The 20,937-nt window shown below is 39.0% G+C and overlaps 1 protein-coding gene across 1 annotated transcript in view; it reads left to right on the forward strand.

The window, feature by feature from the left end:
* Positions 1-16,618, forward strand: part of LOC122747512 (cell cycle control protein 50C-like) — a 36,838-nt gene extending 20,220 nt beyond the window's left edge. Inside the window, exons 3-7 of the mRNA XM_043993482.1 lie at positions 1,549-1,650; positions 5,794-5,881; positions 7,603-7,743; positions 12,979-13,188; positions 16,431-16,618. Of these exons, the coding sequence (XP_043849417.1) occupies positions 1,549-1,650; positions 5,794-5,881; positions 7,603-7,743; positions 12,979-13,188; positions 16,431-16,618 (729 nt within the window). The remainder of the gene's footprint in view (positions 1-1,548; positions 1,651-5,793; positions 5,882-7,602; positions 7,744-12,978; positions 13,189-16,430) is intronic.
* The last annotated feature ends 4,319 nt before the right edge of the window (positions 16,619-20,937 follow it).

Below are 20,937 nucleotides of genomic sequence, written 5' to 3' on the forward strand. Positions count from 1 at the left end.
ACCTCTGGGAAACTTCATAAGTAGATAAATCACAGTTCCTGGAAGTGAGGACACATGATGGCCCTATGAAATGGGGAAAAGGACTTCCAGGAACTGTGAATGATCTACTTTTGCCACAGGTGCTCTGAGTTTGAACCCACTTTTCCCTAGCCTCTGGTTGTACTTGCTGGAGAAGTATATCTTGGACTTTTAGAAGATGTTTTATATTAACTATCCTAAAAAAAAACCCAGCTTAGTTTGTTTTGCAGGACAATGAAGGTTAAGTGACTTGCCCAGGGTCACACAGCTAGTGTCAAGTGTCTGAGACCAAATTTGAACTCAAGTCCTCCTGAATCCAGCTGCCCCACTATAACAGCTTAGTAAACACTGGGTTTCTAGGACCTACTTAAGTCTGGCTGGGTAATTGATATCAACTGATTATCACTGGCAGAATTACATTAGTAGGGGCTTGTTAGTTATACTACTATATACTTCAAACCCCTCCAAGGGTTACTCCTAGAACCATGAGGGAAGAAGCAGGTGCCTTTTAGGACCTGACCTGCTTGTGTGACTGAGGGGTTGAGAGAATGGCAGGGCCTGTGGTACATTTATATCACATATAAATTTGCCTCTTTGTAACTACTTCTGCTGCTTAGGTGTCTTCCTTACTGAAGTCTAGGACTGCCTTTTAGAAAGGAAACGGAGACATAGAAAAAGGAAGTGATTTGCTAAGAGTCACATGGCTAGTCACAGCTAGTGTCTGAGGTGGGTTTTGAACCCAGATCTTCCTGACTTCAAGTCCAGCAACCTATCTACTATATATGATCAGTTCTACACAAACACAATATTTTAAAAATTTTTTGTGTGTATTTACTTGAAAAACACATGACTTTTGTGCTTTGTCATCTACCTTAACTTGAGAGAGAGAGAGAGAGAGAGAGAAAGAGAGAGAGAGAGAAGAAGAAGAAGAAGAAGAAGAAGAAGAAGGAGGAGGAGGAGGAGGAGGAAGAGAAGGAGAGAAAAAAAGAAGAGGGAGAGAAACACAGAAATTTTGCTCTGAATCCATGATTTCATCTGTATAGAGAAATTCTAGTTCAGGAACTCCCTCCATTAATGCAGCTTGCTAACTCATCTGTAACTTAGAGTCTTTGAGAGTTGCGTGGGGGTGTGACTATAGTTAGGCAGCTAGTATTTGTTAGAGTTCAGACTTGAACTCAGATATTTCTTATTCCAAGGCTGACCCCTTGATGTACTCTGCCAAACCTCTATGTCCTTCATACATATACATATACATACACATACACATATATAGGTATGCACACAAAAACCCCCCACTTTATTTCTCCATCACTTTTTTAAGTCTAGACAATCAACAATTAATCAAGTCTGCTGATTTCCAAGGTGTAAATAAATGCTCATGCTAAAAATTTAACAATCAGATCTTCTGAGCCATTATGAGCTGGCTCATATGAGCCAAATGAACAAGCTCATGTGAGCTTGTTCAAGCTCACTAATATTTCATTTGCCTTTTCTTAATTTCCCATTATTCATTTCTTTTTCTCCTCCAAGGGCAACGTTTATATGTACTACAAACTGCACAACTTCTATCAGAACCATCATCGATATATTATTTCCAGAAATAATCGCCAGCTTTTGGGAGAAGATATTACGGTAAAATTTCATTTAAATCATGGCCTTATGCTCAAGTGCTTTTATGCTGTGAGTCTTTAAATCTGAGGGAGTAGAAAGAAATTGTGTGATTACTTAGAGATGGCTGTTTCCATGGAAAATGGAAGATCATAATAGGACCATAAATTCTCCTCCCCCTCTTTTTACAGATGAAGAAACTAAGGGCTAGAGAGGGTAAGTGACTTGCTGAGGGTCACTCAGCTAGAAAGCGCCTAAAGAAGTATTTGAAAATGCAGGTTTTCCTGACTCCCAATCCAAGAATTGATGGGCCAGACTATAAGACAACAGCTAAGATGTAAAGATGTAGTCACATCTGAAGAAAGTTGAGTGCATGGGGCAGTTAGGTACTACAATGGATAGAGCACCAACCCTAGAGTCAGGAGGACCTGAGTTCAAATATGGCCTTAGACACTTACTAGCTATGTGATCCTGGGCAAGTCACTTAACCCCAGTTGAAGGAGAGAAAGAGAGAGAGAGAGAGAGAGAGAGAGAGAGAGAGAGAGAGAGAGAGAGAGAGAGAGAGAGAGAGAGAGAGAAAGAAAGAAAGAAAGAAAGAAAGAAAGAAAGAAAGAAAGAAAGAAAGAAAGAAAGAAAGAAAAAGTTTGTTAGTTGAGTGCAAATAGAGGCAACATTTATGGAGCTCAGGCTACTGATGTAATCTTGCTATTGAACTCTATAGCTTATCCCTGCATGATGTGTTCATTGACTCTTACTTCCGTACCCCTACTCTACTATCTGTGCTTCCCATATAAGCAGTGATTTCTACCTCTCTCCCTTAAAATCATCCTGTATCCCTTGTTGCTATTTTTGACTTGTTGTATATTATTTTAGCACTACCCCTCCCACCCACAAGGGAAATTTTTAGCTTCATCCATTCCGTGCTCCCCACCTATGGAAGCTTCAACTTTGGATGAGAACAGATGACTCATAGAACATGTTGGAGATGACACTCAAAGGCAACTAAACTCATGAAATACAATGGCCAATCTTACATCTGGAAAAGAGATTCTTTTTTCCTAGTAGTGAGGTGGGAGGCAATGGGGGGTAGATTTTTCCATATACTGTCCGATGTAAGATACCTTGCCAGTTTTACCTGTGGGGTTTTTTTTTGCCCAAAGGGCATGATACATTAAAAAATGACTACGTAAATGGTATGTAAAAACAAAAGAACCAAACAAAAATTTTGTTAAAGATAGTAGAGAGGTCAAGGAACTATCCACTGGACCTATCTAATGATAACTCCAGCATCATTAATCTCTGAGGTATCAGAATCTAGACTTGAAACATCCTTGAATGAGTTTCCAGCTCTCTGAAGTCTTGTTTTTGTTTTTGTTTGTTTGTTTTTGTTTGTTTGGTGGGGCAATAAGGGTTAAATGACTTGCCCAGGGTCACACAGCTAGTGTCAAGTATCTGAAGCCAGATTTGAACTCAGGTCCTCCTGAATCCAGGGCTGGTGCTTTATCTACTGTACAACCTAGCTGCCCCTCTCTGAAATCTTAGTAGAGGGGCTAGCCATATTTGTGTTTGGGAGGATCAGAGGACCTATCTAGTGTTAACCCTAGCATCATTAATCTCCAAGGTCTCAAGAATCTAGACTTGAAGCATCTCTGAGAGTTTCCAACTCTCTCTGCTTAGTAAAAGAGTTAGCCATATTGATTACTTGTGAGCATAATAACACTTATGGGAAGTGATTTGTTGGTCAGGATTTCCTTGAGAAGCTGTAATCAGACCAGATTCTATTCATCACTACTCCCTTCTCCCCAAATGATACCAGATACTCTATTGTGTTGTCTGTACTAAGGTGTTTGGTTTAAATGAGGCTTTGATTAAAACCAGCAAATCAGGAGACCAGATAGCCTGCTAAGGTTGGGTCAGTTAGACAAATGGACAAGGAAAATGTCCAACTTAGACTTTAGTCCTATTATCTTTGTCATACCACATCTAGCCTACTGTGCTCAGTTGGGAACACCTCATTTTAGGAAGAATTTGTTGTCGTTGTTATTGTTCAGCTATGTCTGACTCTGACTCTTTGTGACCCCATTTAGGGGGTTCTTGGCAAAGATACTGGAGTAGTTTGCCATTTCCTCCTCTAGCTCACTGACAGATGAGGAAACAGAGGCAAACAGGTTAAGTGATGTGCCCAGGTCACACAGCTAGTACCTTGAGGCCAGATTTGAACTCAGGAAGATGTCTTCCTGATTCCAGCCTAGCACTTTATCCACTGTGTGACCTATCTGCCCTAGGGAAGATATTGAAAGCTAATGTAATGTAGTATATAAAGAGTCAGACCCTGAGTCAGTAAGACCTTGGATCATTAAAGTCCTGCCTCCAGCACAAAGCCACTTTGTGATCTTAACCAAGTCAAGATCACCTCCTAGAAGATCAAGCAATTCTCTAAGAGTATAGATTGCAGAACAGTTGCTGATTTGCATTTGTAAAGAGAACTTTCCCATTGAAATTCTGGACACCAGGGAAATCACAGGTCCAGAAAAACAATGATCAAAGGATAAGCTGGAGTGGGTTCAGAGAAGGATGATTCAGATGATGAGGAGATTCAAAACAATGCCACTGAAGGATTGGTTGAAGGAAGTGAGATTGTTTAAAGAAGAGAAAACTTAGTGGGAGTCTTACAGCCTGCAAGTACCTGAAGGACTGTCATGGAGAAGATTAGTTGTGCTTTGCTTGGCTCCAGGTGGCAAGAGCATGGATAGAAATTGCAGACATTTCAGGGCAGCTAGATGGTGCAGTGGATAAAGCACCGGCCCTGGATTCAGGAGGACCTGAGTTCAAATCTGGCCTCAGACATCTGACACTTACTAGCTGTGTGACCCTGGGCAAGTCACTTAACCCCCATTGCCCTGCCAAAAAAAGAAAAAGAAAAAAATAAAATAAAATGAAAAAAAAAAAGAAATTGCAGACATTTCATTTTCATATGAGGTCTTCCTTAAAGTTAGTGCCTTCCCTTTGAGATGATCTCCCATTCATCCTTTATATGTCTTGTTTGTACATCATTGTTTACATATCATTGCCCTTCTTTGTATCCCTAGAGTTTAGATAGTGCCTGGAACATAGTATACTTAATGATTGTTGACTTGACTTGACTTGATCCGATAAAGTTGATAATGATGAGAGCTATCCAAAAGTGTGATGTAATTAATATCTCAGAGTTTATTGGGTTTCCTGTCATTGGAGCTCTTCATTCAGAAGTTTTATTTATCAGGAATATGGTAGAAAGAATCCCTATTGAGGTAGGGATAAGGGTAGAAAATGTCTGAGGTCCCCTTCAAACCTAAGTCTGTGCAATGGAACTCTTTCAGTCCTAGAAAATGGCAGATCCCAGCCTCAGGGTGGGCCTGGCAAGAATAATACAGAAACTAAAGTCAGAAATCTATAAGCTGGCTAGGATTTTCCTGAAGAAAATTACTGTTTTCATTTTTGGAGAATATGAGGGTTAGGACTGAATGAACTATGCAGGATTGGCCATACACTACAGCTACACTTCTTTAGAGCAGTGGTGTGAACCTAATCCATCCCTTTGGATATGAATGCCTGTTCCTTCATTCACCATCATGGGTCTTAGTGAATGAAAGGAGTGGTAGGTCTCATTCCTGCTCATATAAGCTACCTCCTTATAACTGGACCCTCAAAGAAGCTTTAGAATATCCTGAGTTATATGAAAAAATTGATTTCTACTTCACTACTAACATCAGCTCTGGGAAAATATGTTTTACTGAAAAGGCAGCCTTTTCAGACCTAAAGTAGAAAATTTATTAAGGTTTAAGCAATTTTGTCTGGGACCATGTAAATTGCTAGCAAGGAAAATTGAAGGAAAATCTTTCTATGTATAAATTTTATTTATAGTCATATGAAAATTACCACTATTTTGTAGCATATTTGAGAGGAGGGGTAGTACTTTGGCACGTTTTGCAGTAGTTGTCCCTCTGCTCCTCCATTTCTGCAAACATACCTCCTCATTATGAAATACAAATTTTAGAACATTCCTTATAAACACTGAAGAAGAAACATCACATTACTTGGTTTCTGTTGCTGCTAATTTTCTCTCTTCCACCAACTCAAGTAATCGGACAAAAGGCATTCCTTATTTTTGTGTCATCTTGAATTCAGAATGTTGAGAACTGCGCTCCATTCCAGAAGGTTTCCAGTGGTATACCCATTGCTCCTTGTGGTGCCATTGCCAACAGTATGTTCAATGGTAGGTGTCTTCTGCCATCCTTCGAATTTATCTACTTCAATGAGTACAATCAGTTTAAATGTTCAAATCACCACCTCTGCAGGAAAATTATACTTTTTTGGTTTTTTTGCAGGGCAATGAGGGTTAAGTGACTTGCCTAGGGTCACACAGCTAGTAAGTATTGTGTCTTAGGCCAGATTTGAACTCAGGTCCTCCTGAATTCACTGTACCACCTAGCTGCCCCCTATACTATTTTTTAAAAATCTGCATTTCCAGAATTCATTCTCCCTCACTTAGCATGGTATCTTGTACATAGTAATGAATAGTTATTGAATTTATTTTAATTGAGTTGAATTCCTACACCAGGCACTGGATTATTGTACTCAGTTTGTAAATGAGTAGGTGTAGACATACAAGCTGGAAGAGGTCTTACAGATCATCTAACTTATCCCCCTCATTTTACAAATGAGCAAATCAATACTCAGAGAGATTTGGGGACTTTCCCACAACACTACCCTGCTTTCAAAAAATTCATAAAGGGGAGTCCAAAAATTTGAACCAAACATGATTGGAGTATTCACTGGAAGAACAATAAGTCCTGATTGCTTTTGATAGTTATAATATCTATGTGTATTTAAATCGTATTAAAACTTTACTATTTTCCAAATTTAGTCAATTTAGAAAAGAAGGGTTAAGAACCAATTATGTAAAAGGTATTATGTATACCAAGAGAGATCGGACAAAGACCAAGGTGTAATTGGAGTGGTGAGACTAGTCTGCCAATGACTATTATGCAAAGAAGAGTAAGATATAGCTGTGCCAAGGAGAGATTTAAGCAAAATACTGTGAGAAATTTGAGAAGGGAGGAATCTCTTTCGCCTTAAGGAGATCATAGGGTTAGGGAAGGATTCATGAAAGAGACAGAATATAAGTTAGATCTTAAATGTAGGGGGCAAGGGGCACCTAGATGGTGCAGTGGATAGAGCACTGGCCCTGGAGTCAGGAGTACCTGAGTTCAAATCTGGCCTCAGACACTTAACACTTACTAGCTGTGTGACCCTGGGCAAGTCGATTAACCCCTATTGCCTCACTAAAAAAAAAATGTAGGGGGCAGCTAGGTGGTGCAGTGGATAAAGCACTGGCCCTGGATTCAGGAGGATCTGACCTCAGACACCTGACACTTACTAGCTGTGTGACCCTGGGCAAGTCACTTAACCCTCATTGCCCCACCAAAAAAAAATAGATCTTAAAAGTAGGAAGGTACTTCAACAGAGAGGGAATCATAATGATCTGAACATAAAAAGTTTAATAAGCATCTATTTAAATATATTGTTTAATTAGCATTAGGAAAGAGGAAGAGGAGGAAAGGAGACTCTATTATAGGTCTAGGTGATGATATAAAGAAAAATAAAGAGACTAGAGAGGGAATAACAAAAATGGGGTTGGTCCAGCGAGTCTGTTACACAGAATAGTGACAAGGAGCTGGTTTGTGGGTTTTAGAGTCTCTTCTGGTTTTAGAAGGTAATTGCAATTTTATACCAATAGCCAACCAGCCAGAATTGTCATAAGACTTACATAAGGGGTGGGGTTGGGGGAAGCAGTAAGGTCAAAGAATGGACTTTTAGCTAAAGGTCAGCCATTCCCAAGAGCAGCTATGCTGCCAAAAGCTTCCATGCGTGCATGTTACAGTGCTAGAGAACCTACACCTGCACATGATGGAGTTTCTTTGGATCTCCCTACAGACACTATTCTGCTGTCCTATTACCCTAACTCGTCTACAAGAATCGATGTACCTCTGCTCAGCAGTGGGATCACATGGTGGACAGATAAGCATGTGAAGTTTCAAAATCCCAGGTCCAGTAACCTTTCCAGTGCATTTGCAGGTAAGGCCCATGAACACTTTCTTTTTTTTTTTTTAATTATTATTATTATTAATTTTTTTTTGCGGGGCAATGAGGGTTAAGTGACTTGCCCAGGGTCACACAGCTAGTTAAGTGTCAAGTGTCTGAGGCTGGATTTGAACTCAGGTCCTCCTGAATCCACTGAGCCACCTAGCTGTTCCCCCATGAACACTTTCAATGTCATTTTGTCTCACTTAAAAAGGGTAACTGGGGGGAAGACATTCAGTACCATCGTATATGGCAATGAGCAGTGCGTGGTAAGAGCAAGACCAGCAATCAGCCACCATAAAGTGATATTTTAGGTAGGGAAGAAAGTGGGACCGATCACCATCTTCCAGATGCCCACTGCTCCCTTTTGTAGGATATTTTCTTCATAAATTCTGCATTGATTCCCCAGCTTATGAATGACTGGAGATATCCATTCTTTCCTTCCACCCTGCCCTGCCATTTGGATTTGTTATACTGATGAATGCTGGCCTGACCTGGCATGGCTTCTCTCTGGTTCACCCCTTATTATCGTGACCTTTCCCCAATTTCATTCTTGTCTTTAGGACACCATAGTCCAGGCCTCTATTACCCCTAACCTGAACTCATATAGTTTCCTCACTCCTCTCCCTTCATTCAGTCTCTTCTATCTCTAATCCATCTTAAATCTCCAATCCATCTTCCACACAGATGCCAAATTGAAAGTCCTAAAGTATAGTTCTGACCGTGTCACTTTCCTGCTTATGCCCTTAGGATAGAATATAAACTCTTTTGTTTTGTATCTAGGGTCCTTTCCATTGAGACATTAAGCAAAAATGGCTTGGTATTTTCTCTCTGACTGGCCTCCTGGTCCCTAGGAGGAATTCTGTGGTGTCCCTGGATGGGCTGTGATACACAGCAGAGAAAACCAGTCCTTAATATGGCTGCTTATTGTCTTTGAAATACAACTTAGGGGCAGCTAGGTGGTGCAGTGGATAGAGGACCGGCCCTGGAGTCAGGAGGACCTGAGTTCAAATCCAGCCTCAGACACATAACACTTACTAGCTGTGTGACCCTGGGCAAGTCACTTAACCCCAATTGCCTCACTAAAAAAAAAAAAAAAATACAAATTAGATGAACTTAATACTCTGAGGAAGTTAATATTCTTCCTCTCTCTAGGATAAGAGGTTCTGGGGTACTCTAGGCAGACCATCAGGTTAGGGGAAGGGTGTTGAAGTGATAGCAGCAAAAAGTCTGATCATTTCACCCATTGAAATTAGTGTTTCCAAATAAAACCACTGTGGGACAGAACATGATGCTGTATCAACCAACTCAAAGTAGAGGAATATCCTTGTTTCCTTCCATGAAGGAAATATAATTACAAAGAGGAGCTTCTGGAGTGGAGGTGTAAACATATAAAAACACAAGGAAGATTAATCCAATTATACTGAGCACATTTTTTTTGTTAGCACCAATGGAAATGAAGGCTGGCTTTCTCTGTAGGAGAGAATGGTCCCATCTGCAAACCATGTGACTAAAAACTTCCCTCAGTGCATTAATGCTTATATATCCTGAATGTCATAGAGCGGGCTTTACAAGAATGGAAAGTCTGTTAAGTTATCGTTACTTAATAAAAAGTGATTGGAAAAATTGGATAGCAGAATGACCAAAAAATAGATTGAGATCCAGCCAATTTTCCCATCCGTTTTTATTAAATAATGATTAAATTTCCCGGTGTTTTAGTGTGATTTTTATCAGACACAAATCTCTTGTGTGTTTTAGATTCTATTTCTGTATTCTATATTTTATTCCATTAATCTGTTTCTCTATTTTTCCCCTAGTACAAACAAAGCTTTTGTAATTATTGCCTTATAATACATTTAAAATATGCTGGGGCCTAACTTTCCTTTGGCTGTTCTTTTTCATAACTATTCTGGATACTTTTGCCTGACTGCTTTTCCATATTAATTTTGTGAGGATTTAATTCTATTGAGTAGCCTTTCAGTATTTTTATTGAAAATTGTGCTAAATATATAAATTAATATGAAGAATCTTGTTTTCATTATGAGGTAGTGAGGTGGCTCAGTGGATAGAGGGCTAAACCTAGAGTCAGGAAGACTTGAATTCAAATCCAGCTTCAGACAGTAGCTATGTAACCCTGGGCAAGTCATTTAACTTCTGTTTGTCTTAATCCACTGAAGAAGGAAATAGCGAACCACTCAGTATCTTTGCCAAGAAAACCCCATGGACAGTACTGGCATACTATGTTCTACAGGGTCACAAAGAGTTGGACACAACTGAATTACAACAATAAATTTTTATTATGCTAATTCCACCTAACCATGTACAAAAGAATATCCCTTTGTTTGTTCAGTTCTTGATTTTTGTCAAAATAATTTTGCAATTGTATTAGAATATGCCTCTTGCATAGCTAGATAGACTAATGCCCTAATGTTTGATGCATTTTTGTTGTTAATGTCAATAACATTCTTCTATAAGTTTCTGTTGAATTTTCTTGGTGATGTACAAAAATAATTTTTTCATTTTGAATTTTATGAACATAGGTTCTCTTTTATTATTAATTAGAGTTGCTAATTGACTATTGATTTTATTGGCATTTTAAAATATCAGCTTTTAGTTTCATTTATCATTTCATTGTTTTCTTCTTTTCTTTCATATTAATTCATATTCTTACTTTGGCTAGTTTTCTATTTTTCTGTTAGTGTTACTTTCCCTCCTTTTCTACATTTTCAAAATACAGACTGACTTCATTAGTTTTCTATTTTGCTTTCTTTTTGATATAGGCATTCAAATCAAGACTTTTGCCCCTGAATACTGCCTTGGCTGCATCCTATAGATTTTTATATGACATATACATATTATTATTATCTTTGAAATGATCCATTATTTTCATCATTTTTTACCTAGGGATTATTTAATAAATAGCCTTTTAACATTAGCTTTAATAAATAGCATTTAACATTAGCATATTTTGTTCCTAGTATTTATTACTAACTTAATTGTCTTAATCATAAATGTAGTACAGAGGATTTCTACTTTTCTATATTTATCCATGCCTTCTTTGCAATCCAGAAAGTGGTATGCTGATAAATGTTTTAACAACCAACTCTCTGAGGAAAAAAAATGTCCACACAACACACTTTTAAGTTTGATCTGCATTATTAATATCTCCATCACTTTCTTGTCATTGCCTATTTCTGAAGAGCAAATATTCACACCAAAAATTTAGCAGTCAACTCTCAAGAGTCAGTTCAAGCTGTCTCCAGCACACCCCAGAAGCCAGATCAACTTTTATGCATGTTGTATGTGTGTTTTTTAAAATGTACACTCTTGGGGCACCTAGGTGGCACAGTGGATAAAGCACCAGCCCTGGATTCAGGAGGAACTGAGTTCAAATTTGGCCTTAGACACTTGACACTTACTAGCTATGTGACCTTGGGCAAGTCACTTAACCCTCATCGCCCTGACCAAAAAAAAAAACCCACAAAAAACAACAAACATAAAAACATATACTCTTTGTTTTTCCCCACTTAGTTCTATCCATGTGTCTATTGAATTTAATTTAACACTATAATTTATTTCTTAATCTTTTTGCTTGATTTATCATTATTATAGTGGGACATTAAAATTCTCTATGATTATCAATTTTATATCTATGTCTTCTTATACAGGAGAGACAGCATTTTGGATGCTGGAATCCTGAGCCAAAAAGATATCAACAGATTAGAATGCTAGAACACATTGAATAAGTTATCATTTAATAAAGATGGATGCAAAATTCCCCTCTTGGGAATTTTGAAGAATCATGTGCTTAGACTCTTAGTGTTAGTTCATTTTCAGGACCTAATTAATCCATGACTCTTAGAACCATAAGATGCTAAATGAGTAAGATATTTGGTTTCCCCAAATATGTGTAAAATATTTAATAAGTATTCATTAAACTCAGAGCAGGCAGCAAGGTGGCACAATGGATAGAGTGCTAGACCTAGAGTCAGGAATACCTGAGTTCAAATCCTGTCTCAGACACTTACTAGCAATGGCCCTGGGCAAGTCGCTTAACTCTGTTTGCCTCAGTTTCCTCATCTGTCAAATGAGCTGGAAAAGGAAATGGCAAACCACTTCAGTATCTTTGCCAAGAAAACCCCAAATGGGGTCATGAAGAGTCGGACACAATACAAATGACAGCATCAACAATACATTATTTACCCTTCATACACCCTACAGCCCTCTTTCTATTCCCCTTGGATGTTTTATTTCCCATTTTCTTGTCTTTGCACTGGCTGTCTCTTTTGCCTGGTGTGCATTCCCTCCTCATTTCTGTCTGTTATAATCTCTAATTTCCTTTGAAGTTCACCTCAAGTACCACCTTCCACATGAAACCTTAGCTGCTTTTCCCCCAGCAGCAAAGTATCTCCCCTCCACATAAATTACCTTGTATTTATTTAATTACTTATTTATTTTTTGATTAATTAATTTATTTTTTGGGGAGGGGGGCAATGAGGGTTAAGTGACTTGCCCAGGGTCACACAGCTAGTTAAGTGTTAAGTGTCTGAGGCTGGATTTGAATTCAGGTCCTCCTGAATTCAGGGCCAGTGCTTTATCTACTGTGCCACCTAGCTGCCCCCCCTTGTATTTATTTTTAATATCATCTTGTGTATCCCTTTGTCTCCCCCAATAGAATGTAAACTCCTTAATGCAGAAATTGTTTCATTTGTTTCTGCAGTGCCTGGTACCCTGCCTAGTGCATAGCAAGTGTGGAATCAATGCTTGCTGATTGATTATATACACTTTTGTCTCTCCCCATCAGCAAGCACAGTACTCAAACGTACCCTGCGTTGCTCAGACTGAAAGTACAGTGACCAATAGTGGCCCAATCCTGAAAGCTTTAGCCTGCTCAGTTTTACTTACTTGGATCAACTCCCTAGGCAGCCTGGTGGCCCTTCATGCTCAGAGGATCACCATTGTCGTCATCATCATCATCAAACAACGAACATTTACATCGCTCTTACTATGTGCCAGCTAAGCTCTTTACAATCATTATCTCATTTGATCCTCACAACAGCCCTGTGGGATAGGTTATATTATTATCCCCATTTTACAGGTGAGGAAACTGAGGTCACACAGCTAGTAGGTGTCTGAGGTCAGATTTGAACTCAAGTCTTCTTGACCCATGCTTTATCTTCTGTCGCCTAGCAGCCTGTCTCCACTGAATCCCTTGGTTTCTTTCCGCAGGAACTGCCAAGCCTCCTTACTGGAGGAAGCCTGTCTATCAGTTAGACCAAGAGAATCCAGAAAACAATGGCTTCCTCAACAATGACTTCATTGTCTGGATGCGGGTAGCGGCCCTTCCCACTTTCAAAAACCTGTACAGGCGCATCCACAGAATCCGGCAGTTTGCTGATGGCCTCCCTGCCGGGAATTACAGCTTCGACATATCCTACAGTATCCTTTCTCTAGCTGCTCCCTTCAGAGAATGAGGGGAGAGTGTTTGAAAGGCATACTATTAGATCTTTAGGAGCAGCAAAGTGGCAGTGGATAGAATGCTGGGCCTTGAATAAGGAAGACTCTTATTCTTTTTTTTTTTTTTTTTTTTTTTTTTTTTGCGGGGCAATGGGGGTTAAGTGACTTGCCCAGGGTCGCACAGCTAGTAAGTGTCAAGTGTCTGAGGCCAGATTTGAACTCAGGTACTCCTGAATCCAGGGCCAGTGCTTTATCCACTGAGCTACCTAGCTGCCCCCAAGACTCTTATTCTTGAGTTCAAATTCAGCCTCAGACACTTAATAACTGTATAACCCTGGGCAAGTCACTTACCCCTGTTTGCCTCAGTTTCCTCATCTGTAAAATGAGCTGGAGAAGGAAATGGCAAACCATTCCAGTATCTTTGCCAAAAAACTCTAAATGGGGTCACAAAGAGTCAGGCGTGACTGAAAACAACTCAACAACAAATCTAATCTTTCTTTGAATGTCTGGTAAAATGTACTCCATAGTATGGTGGTAGTGAAAACAATTTGGATGGGATTTGATTTGTCCATATTAAATCAATGGTTTGGGCACTATTTGATGCTTTGGCCTCCCAAAAATTAAAAACAAAAGAGACAAACCTGTAACTCATCACTTAAGTGACCCTATTGTTCCTACCACATAGTTACTTGGAAATGATGGTGAATAATTCCTCTCTCCCAATTCCCTCTACCTCACTCATGTGTCATTGTTTCAATACTTCATAGGATCATAGTTTTAGAACTGAAATGAACTTCAGAGATCATCTAGTCCCACCCCACCCTCTAATTTACAGATGAAGAAAGTGATGTTACCTTGGTGAAGGTAACACAAATAGTAAATAACAAAGGCAAGATTGGAACTCAGGTCCAATAACTCCAAGATTGGCCCTTCTTCATGTTTAGTGCTCTCTCCTCAATTCACCACACTACTCTCTCCAGAGATATAGATCACAATTCATAGTTGAAAAGAGTCTCAGGAGGCATCTAGTTGTTAAAAGAAAAAATTCGCACCTGAGTTCAAGCCCTGATTAAGTCAGTCTCTCACTGCTCCAGGCAACTCTAGCTTTCTTCACCAATGAAATGGTGACTGGTGGTTTAAAAAAATGGTGGCACTACCACCTACTTTCCAGCTTTACTGAAGATAAGAGTCATGGGTTGGTTTTTTTGTTTTGTTTTTCCCATCTCTGGGAAAGTTGGAGGCTGAGAAACATTCCATTACTAGTAAGGGGAAAAAGACATTCAACCTGTGAGAAGACCCTCCTATTGCCATGCAAAGACAAGCTGTAGTTGGGTAACCTCCAAGAAGGGTAGGGAAAGGGATGCTGATGGATGGGTAGAGGTGAGGCCTGGGGGCTTGAGGGGTCTGAAGAGTACTGATCTAAAAGGAAAATGGGACTAGTTTCCCATCAAGCTTCCTGGTGCCTGAAATACCAGCTGCCAAGGGATTTGAGGCCTTTTAGGGCCTTGCTGGGAAATGCCTTTTTTCTATTCCGTTGCTAAGAGATGCCATTGTTTGTTTATTATTTTGGTTTACAAAAGGCACCAGCTGTATAAAAACCTCAGGCCACATGTATAATCACAATGATGTCATTAAAAGCTAATGACAGCAGACAGGACTTCAAACACTTTCTCCTCTGGGGAATTCTGGACTTTTAAGAACCTGATGCAAAGGAGCCCGAGTTCCCATGTTCCCACCAAGAATGTTTTGTTGTTCAGTTCTTTTTCTTTGCTCACTCCTGCTGGATAACAGTGACAGAGAGCTCACTTTAGTGTAACAGGATTCTTGTCGGCAGAGGGAAGTCACCCAGCCACCAGCTCCTAATTCATAAAACAAAGGGCGAATCCAGCCTGAAGACTATGGATGTTCTCTTTCTTTCTTTTTCTTTTGGTTTGCCTCAGGCTGAGACGAGAGAGAGAGAGAGAGAGAGAGAGAGAGAGAGAGAGAGAGAGACAGAGAGACAGAGAGACAGAGAGACAGAGAGACAGAGAGACAGAGAGACAGAGAGACAGAGAGACAGAGAGAGACAGAGACAGAGAGACAGAGACAGAGACAGAGAGATAGAGAGAGACAGAGACAGAGAGAGACAGAGAGAGACAGAGAGACAGAGACAGAGACAGAAACACCCATGCAGAGAGAGAGAGAGAGAGAGTCTCTTCTTCTATAGAGAAAGCTAATAGTTTATTTATATGATAGAGTCAGCTAGATTTAGTGAATTGAGAGCTGGCCTTCACTCTTAAAAGACCTGAGTTCAAGGCTCGCATCTGATACCACTGACTGTATTACCCTGGGCAAGTCATTTACCTCAGCTATCTAAGATTATGGACAGCTAGATGGTACAGTGGATAAAGTGCTGGGCATGGATTTCAAAATCTGGCCTCAGACATTTACTAGCTATGTGACTCTGGGCAAGTCACTTACCCCTGTTTGCCTCAGTTTCCTCATTTATAAAATGAGCTGGAGAAGGAAATGGCAAACCATTCCAGTATCTTTGCCAAGAAAATCCTAGATGGGGTCACAAATGAAAAACAACTCAACAAGTGAAGAAATAAGGTGAAGAGAAAGATGATGACCTACACTGACAGACAGACAGGAAAGTTCCCTGTAACCAATGAAATTATTAGTTCCAGTACATCTCTCTATTTTTAAAAAATTGTTGTTCAGACTTGTCCAATTCTTCGTGACCCCACTGGGGTTTTTCTTGGCAAAGATATTGGAGTGATTTTCCATTTCCTTCTCCAGTTCATTTTACAGATGAGGAAACTGAGGTAAGCAGGGGTAAGTGACTTGCCCAAGGTCACACAGCTCATTAAGTGTCTGAGGGAAGTTTGAACTCAGGTCTTCCTGACTCCAGACCTAGTGCTCTATCCTCTCTCTGTTGCAATTTCCTCATCTGTAAAATGGGAATAATGGGAAACCTACCTAACAGGATTGTGAATATCAAATGAGATTACACATGTGGAACACTTTGTATATATTAAGACACTAAACAACAGCTAGCTAGTCTTAGCTATCTATGTTCTCTGGAGTAGAATTGTATTATATCATACCATAACCTATTACTTTTCATCATTTTATATTATATTGTATTATATGACATAATGTTATGTTATATGGTATAGTATAGATTAGTATAGTGTAATATTGGCAAAGTACTAAAACATATCCTTAACAAATCTTCCCAGACTTCCCTGTAACTGTATTCAAAGGAGAAAAGGGGGTTGTCCTTTCCACGGTGACATGGAGTGGAGGGAAGAACTTCTTTCTGGGTATTGCCTATACGGCCACAGGAGCAGTAACATGGCTTGCTGCCTTTTCCATGATGGCGGTCCACTTAAAATTGAAAAAAAAGAATGCCTCCTTCCAACATTAAAACTGGCCAAGGTCAAAGCAAAGATGAAAAGGAACAAGTAGGGGCACATGCTCAGATCTTCAAACACCAGGGTCAAAACCCCTGAAAAGGACTGCAGTTCCATCCCATGCACAGGGGGCCCAGTAGAAATAGAACCATACTTTCTAATTTAGAAATACAGATTCAGGGGCAGCTAGGTGGCGCAATGGATAGAGCACCGGCTCTGGATTCAGGAGGACCTGATTTCAAATCTGGCCTCAGACACTTAACACTTACTAGCTGTGTGACCCTGGGCAAGTCACTTAATCGCAATTGCCTCACAAAAAAAAAAATAAAGATTCATCTTAAATAGCATGCACCTTAATTTCATTGGAAAAAATGATTAAGCAAGAATAAAAATGACTAACATATGAAAAATTCTTATGAATAAAGTACATTTTAATACCTCTTTGTTTACTCAATATGTAATATCTGTGGTTTCACTGGGAAATCCCATAGTAATGAATTTGATTATTTATAAACCAAAATGATGGGTTATGGTCAAGTGGAATCAAAGTCTCCTAGGAGTTATATTGTGTGAGCTAGCCTCTTTTTTCAGATATTTGAGGCCACTATGCCTAGAAGGAGCTCAGGTAGCCTTGGTGACCTCTGAGATTCTACTATTACACTCTTTTTAATTTTTAATTTTATTTTAAAATTAATAAGCATCTATTTTCTCTCCTTACTACATCTTCAATTTAAAAGAAAGTTATTTAATAAAACAAATTCCCACATTGGCCTTATCCAAAGATATGTGTTTCATTCTATATACTAAGTATATCACCTCCCTGTCAGAGAGTAGTATAGTAGTACCTTGGAATTATGGTGGATCAAGATCTCTCTCTCTCTTTTTTTTTTTTAAGTGAGGCAGTTGGGGTTAAGTGACTTGCCCAGGGTCACACAGCTAGTAAGTGTTAAGTGTCTGAGGCCAGATTTGAACTCAGGTACTTCTGAATCCAGGGCTGGTGCTCTATCCACTGCGCCACCCAGCTGCCCCAGATCAAGATCTCTTGATCAAAGGTCTTAAGTCTTTACAAAGTTGTTGCTATTGTATAAATTGTTCTGGTTCTGTTCACTTCACTCTGCATCAGTTCATATGTTTTCCCAAAAAAAGTTGTGTAAAAAATTGCAAAATTCTACCCCCCCATTAATAATTTCATTTCTACTTTTAGCTGCCTTGGTTTTGTTTATGCAAATATTTTCAATTTTACATGATCAAAACTTTTCATTTTATCTTCTGTGATTTTCTTCCTTGTTCAGTGATGTGTTTAGCTATTTTTTATAGCTAAGTCATATCTATTTGGAGCTATTTGCTCTGAGATATTGGTTTAAACCTAATTTCTATCAGACTGTTTTCTGATTTCCCAGCAGTTTTTGTTGAATAGTTTTTTTCTCTTAACCCAAGAGTTGAGGTCTTTGGGTTTATCAGTTAATGAAAAAACATTTAAGTATCTATTCTGTGCCAGACACTATACTAAACACCAGGGATATGAAAAGAAGCAAAAGATATCCCTTGTCTTCAAGGACAAGGACACAGTCTAATGGGGGAGACAACAAGCAAACAAATATGCATAAATAAGCTATGTGTAGGATAAATGGGAAATATTTAACAGAGGGAAGGAACTAGAAATAAGAGGAGGTGGGATTCTAAGCTACTAGATGTAATTGCTTTTGTGTGTTAATACCTAATCTTTTTTACTGATGGATGTCTCTATTTTTTTAACCAGTACCAAATCATTTTGGCAATCACTGCTTTGTAGTGTAGTTTAAGATCCTGTACTCTCAGGCCCCCTTTCTTCTCATTTTTTTTCCTTATTTCCCTTGAGATTTTTGACCTTTTGTTCCTCCTATTGAATTTTGTTATTCTTTTCCAGCTACAAAGAATCTTTTCTTCTATAAAGAAGCCTCTGGTAGTTTGGTCAGTATAGCACTAAATAAATAAATTAATTTAGGTAGCCTTGTCATTTTTACTATGTTGGCTTGACCTTGTTGTTCAGTCGTTTCAATTGTGTCCAACTCTCTGTGACCCCATTTGGAGTTTTCCTGGCAAAAATACTGAAGTGGTTTGCCATTTCCTTCTCCAGCTCATTTTTACAAATGAGGAAACTAAGGCAAACAGGATTAAGTGATTTGCCCAGGATCACACAGCTAATAAGTATCTGAGGCCTGATTTGAACTCATAAAGATGAGTTTTCCTGACTCCAGGCCCCCACTGCACCACCTCTCTGCCCTACCCATGAGCAATTAATGTTTCCAATTATTTAGGTCTATCTTTATCTACACAAAGACTGTTTTGTAGTTGTGTTCATATACTTCCTGTATGTGTCTTAGTAGGTAGACTACAAAGTATTTTATACATTCTACAATTATTCTAAATGGAATTTTTCTTTCTATATCTTCCTGCTATTTTTTTTAGCAATATAGAGAAATGCTGAATATTGGTGTGGATTTATTTTATATTCTCTGAATTTACTGAATTAATGTTTCAATTTATTTTACTTGACTGTCTAAGATTCTTCAAGTAAATCATCATCTCATCTGCAAAAAGGAATGTTTCTTTCTCCTTTGTCTGATTTTATTCCCTCTTCTTTCTTTTTTCTCATTGCTATCAAAAGCATTTATAGCACTGTATCAGATAAAAGGGATGATGGGCATACTTGTTCTGCCCCAGTCTTAATGGAAAGGCCTCCAGTTTATTGTATTAATTATAATTCCGGCTCTTGATTTTAGACTGATACTACAGTTATCCTTTCCATATTGTCGGGGTTAGGGACGTGGCATCCCACGATCTGAAAGAGCCGCGTAAAATTTTTTTTTTTATACCAGAGAGAAATCGGAATTTCTTTTTCTTTTATGGTGTGTTTATGGTACCTTATTATAAAATTTGGACTTAGTATTTGGTCATAGGCTCTGTGACATCTGCTGGTCTTCGCATGTTGTCTGTGGCTTCCACAAAATTACCAAAAAATGCCCATTTAATTTCTTATGCCCACTGAACCACAATGTGATGTGGAAGGGATAACTGTATTTACTACATTAAGGAAAAGTCCACTTATTTCTATGTTTTTAAAAGGAAAAGTCATTGTATTTTATCAAAAACTTCTCTTGCATCCTTTGTTATAAATATATTGTTCCAGCAGCCAAGTGGTAGAGTGGCTAGAGCACCAGTCCCAAAGTCAGGAAGACCTGAGTTCAAATTGCCCTCAGATACTTACTAGCTGTGGACCCTTTCTCTGAATATTTTCTAATGCATAAAATCAAATACATGAAATTACAAAGGGAAGGGAAAATAAATTTTTCTCTCCAACCAAGTTTATAGATCCCTTGAAATCCATCCATACTACATTATAATAATCTATACTATACCATATAATGTAATATATTATGTCACATAATCCATCCATAGCTGTAGCAAGCAACTTAATCCTATTTCCCTCAGTTTCCTCATCTATAAAATGAGCTGGAGAAGGAAATGGCAAACCAGTCCAGTATCTTTGCCCAGAAAACCCTAAATAGGATCACAGAGAGTTGGACATGACTGAAATGACCAAACAACAAAATTATGTTTCAAGTTTTTCTATTGTTGAACCAACCCTGCATCCACCTGGGAATAGTATATATGTGTGTGTGTGTGTGTGTGTGTGTTGTGCATATATGTGTATATGCATGTATGTATACACACATATAGCTACCTACTATTATGGAGGAAGCTAGGTGGTTCAGTGGATAAAGTACTGGCCTGGAGACAGACCTGAGTTCAAATCCAGCCTCAGATGCTCACTTGCTGTATGACTCTGGGCAAGTCACCTAACCTCTGTTTGCCTTAATCCACTAGAGAAGGAAATGGCAAATCACTGCAGTATCCTTGCCAAGAAAACCCCATATAGGGTCACGAAGAGTCAGATACCACTGAACATCAACGTACTAGTATATTTTTTTTGAAAAGTTTATTGACTTCAACCAACAGAGCACTTTAGGTACAGAGGGCTTTAGATCTCTGGCTCACCCTAGGACCCAGGCCATAATATCAATTCTACACTTTTCATTTGAAGATATCAGAACCTAGCAGTGTGCTAGATGCATTTTTTTTTTTAGTGAGGCAATTGGGGTTAAGTGACTTGCCCAAGGTCACACAGCTAGTAAGTGTCAAGTGTCTGAAGCCGGATTTGAACTCAGGTACTCCTGACTCCAGGGCCGGTGCTCTATCCACTGGGCCACCTAGCTGCCCCTAGATGCATATTTGATGCTCAGATATGTTACATTGAGTTTAATGTCCAGACAATTTTCTAAAAACAGTTCTC

The sequence above is a fragment of the Dromiciops gliroides genome, chromosome 3 (genome assembly GCF_019393635.1).
Source record: "Dromiciops gliroides isolate mDroGli1 chromosome 3, mDroGli1.pri, whole genome shotgun sequence".
Taxonomy (NCBI): Eukaryota; Metazoa; Chordata; class Mammalia; order Microbiotheria; family Microbiotheriidae; genus Dromiciops; species Dromiciops gliroides.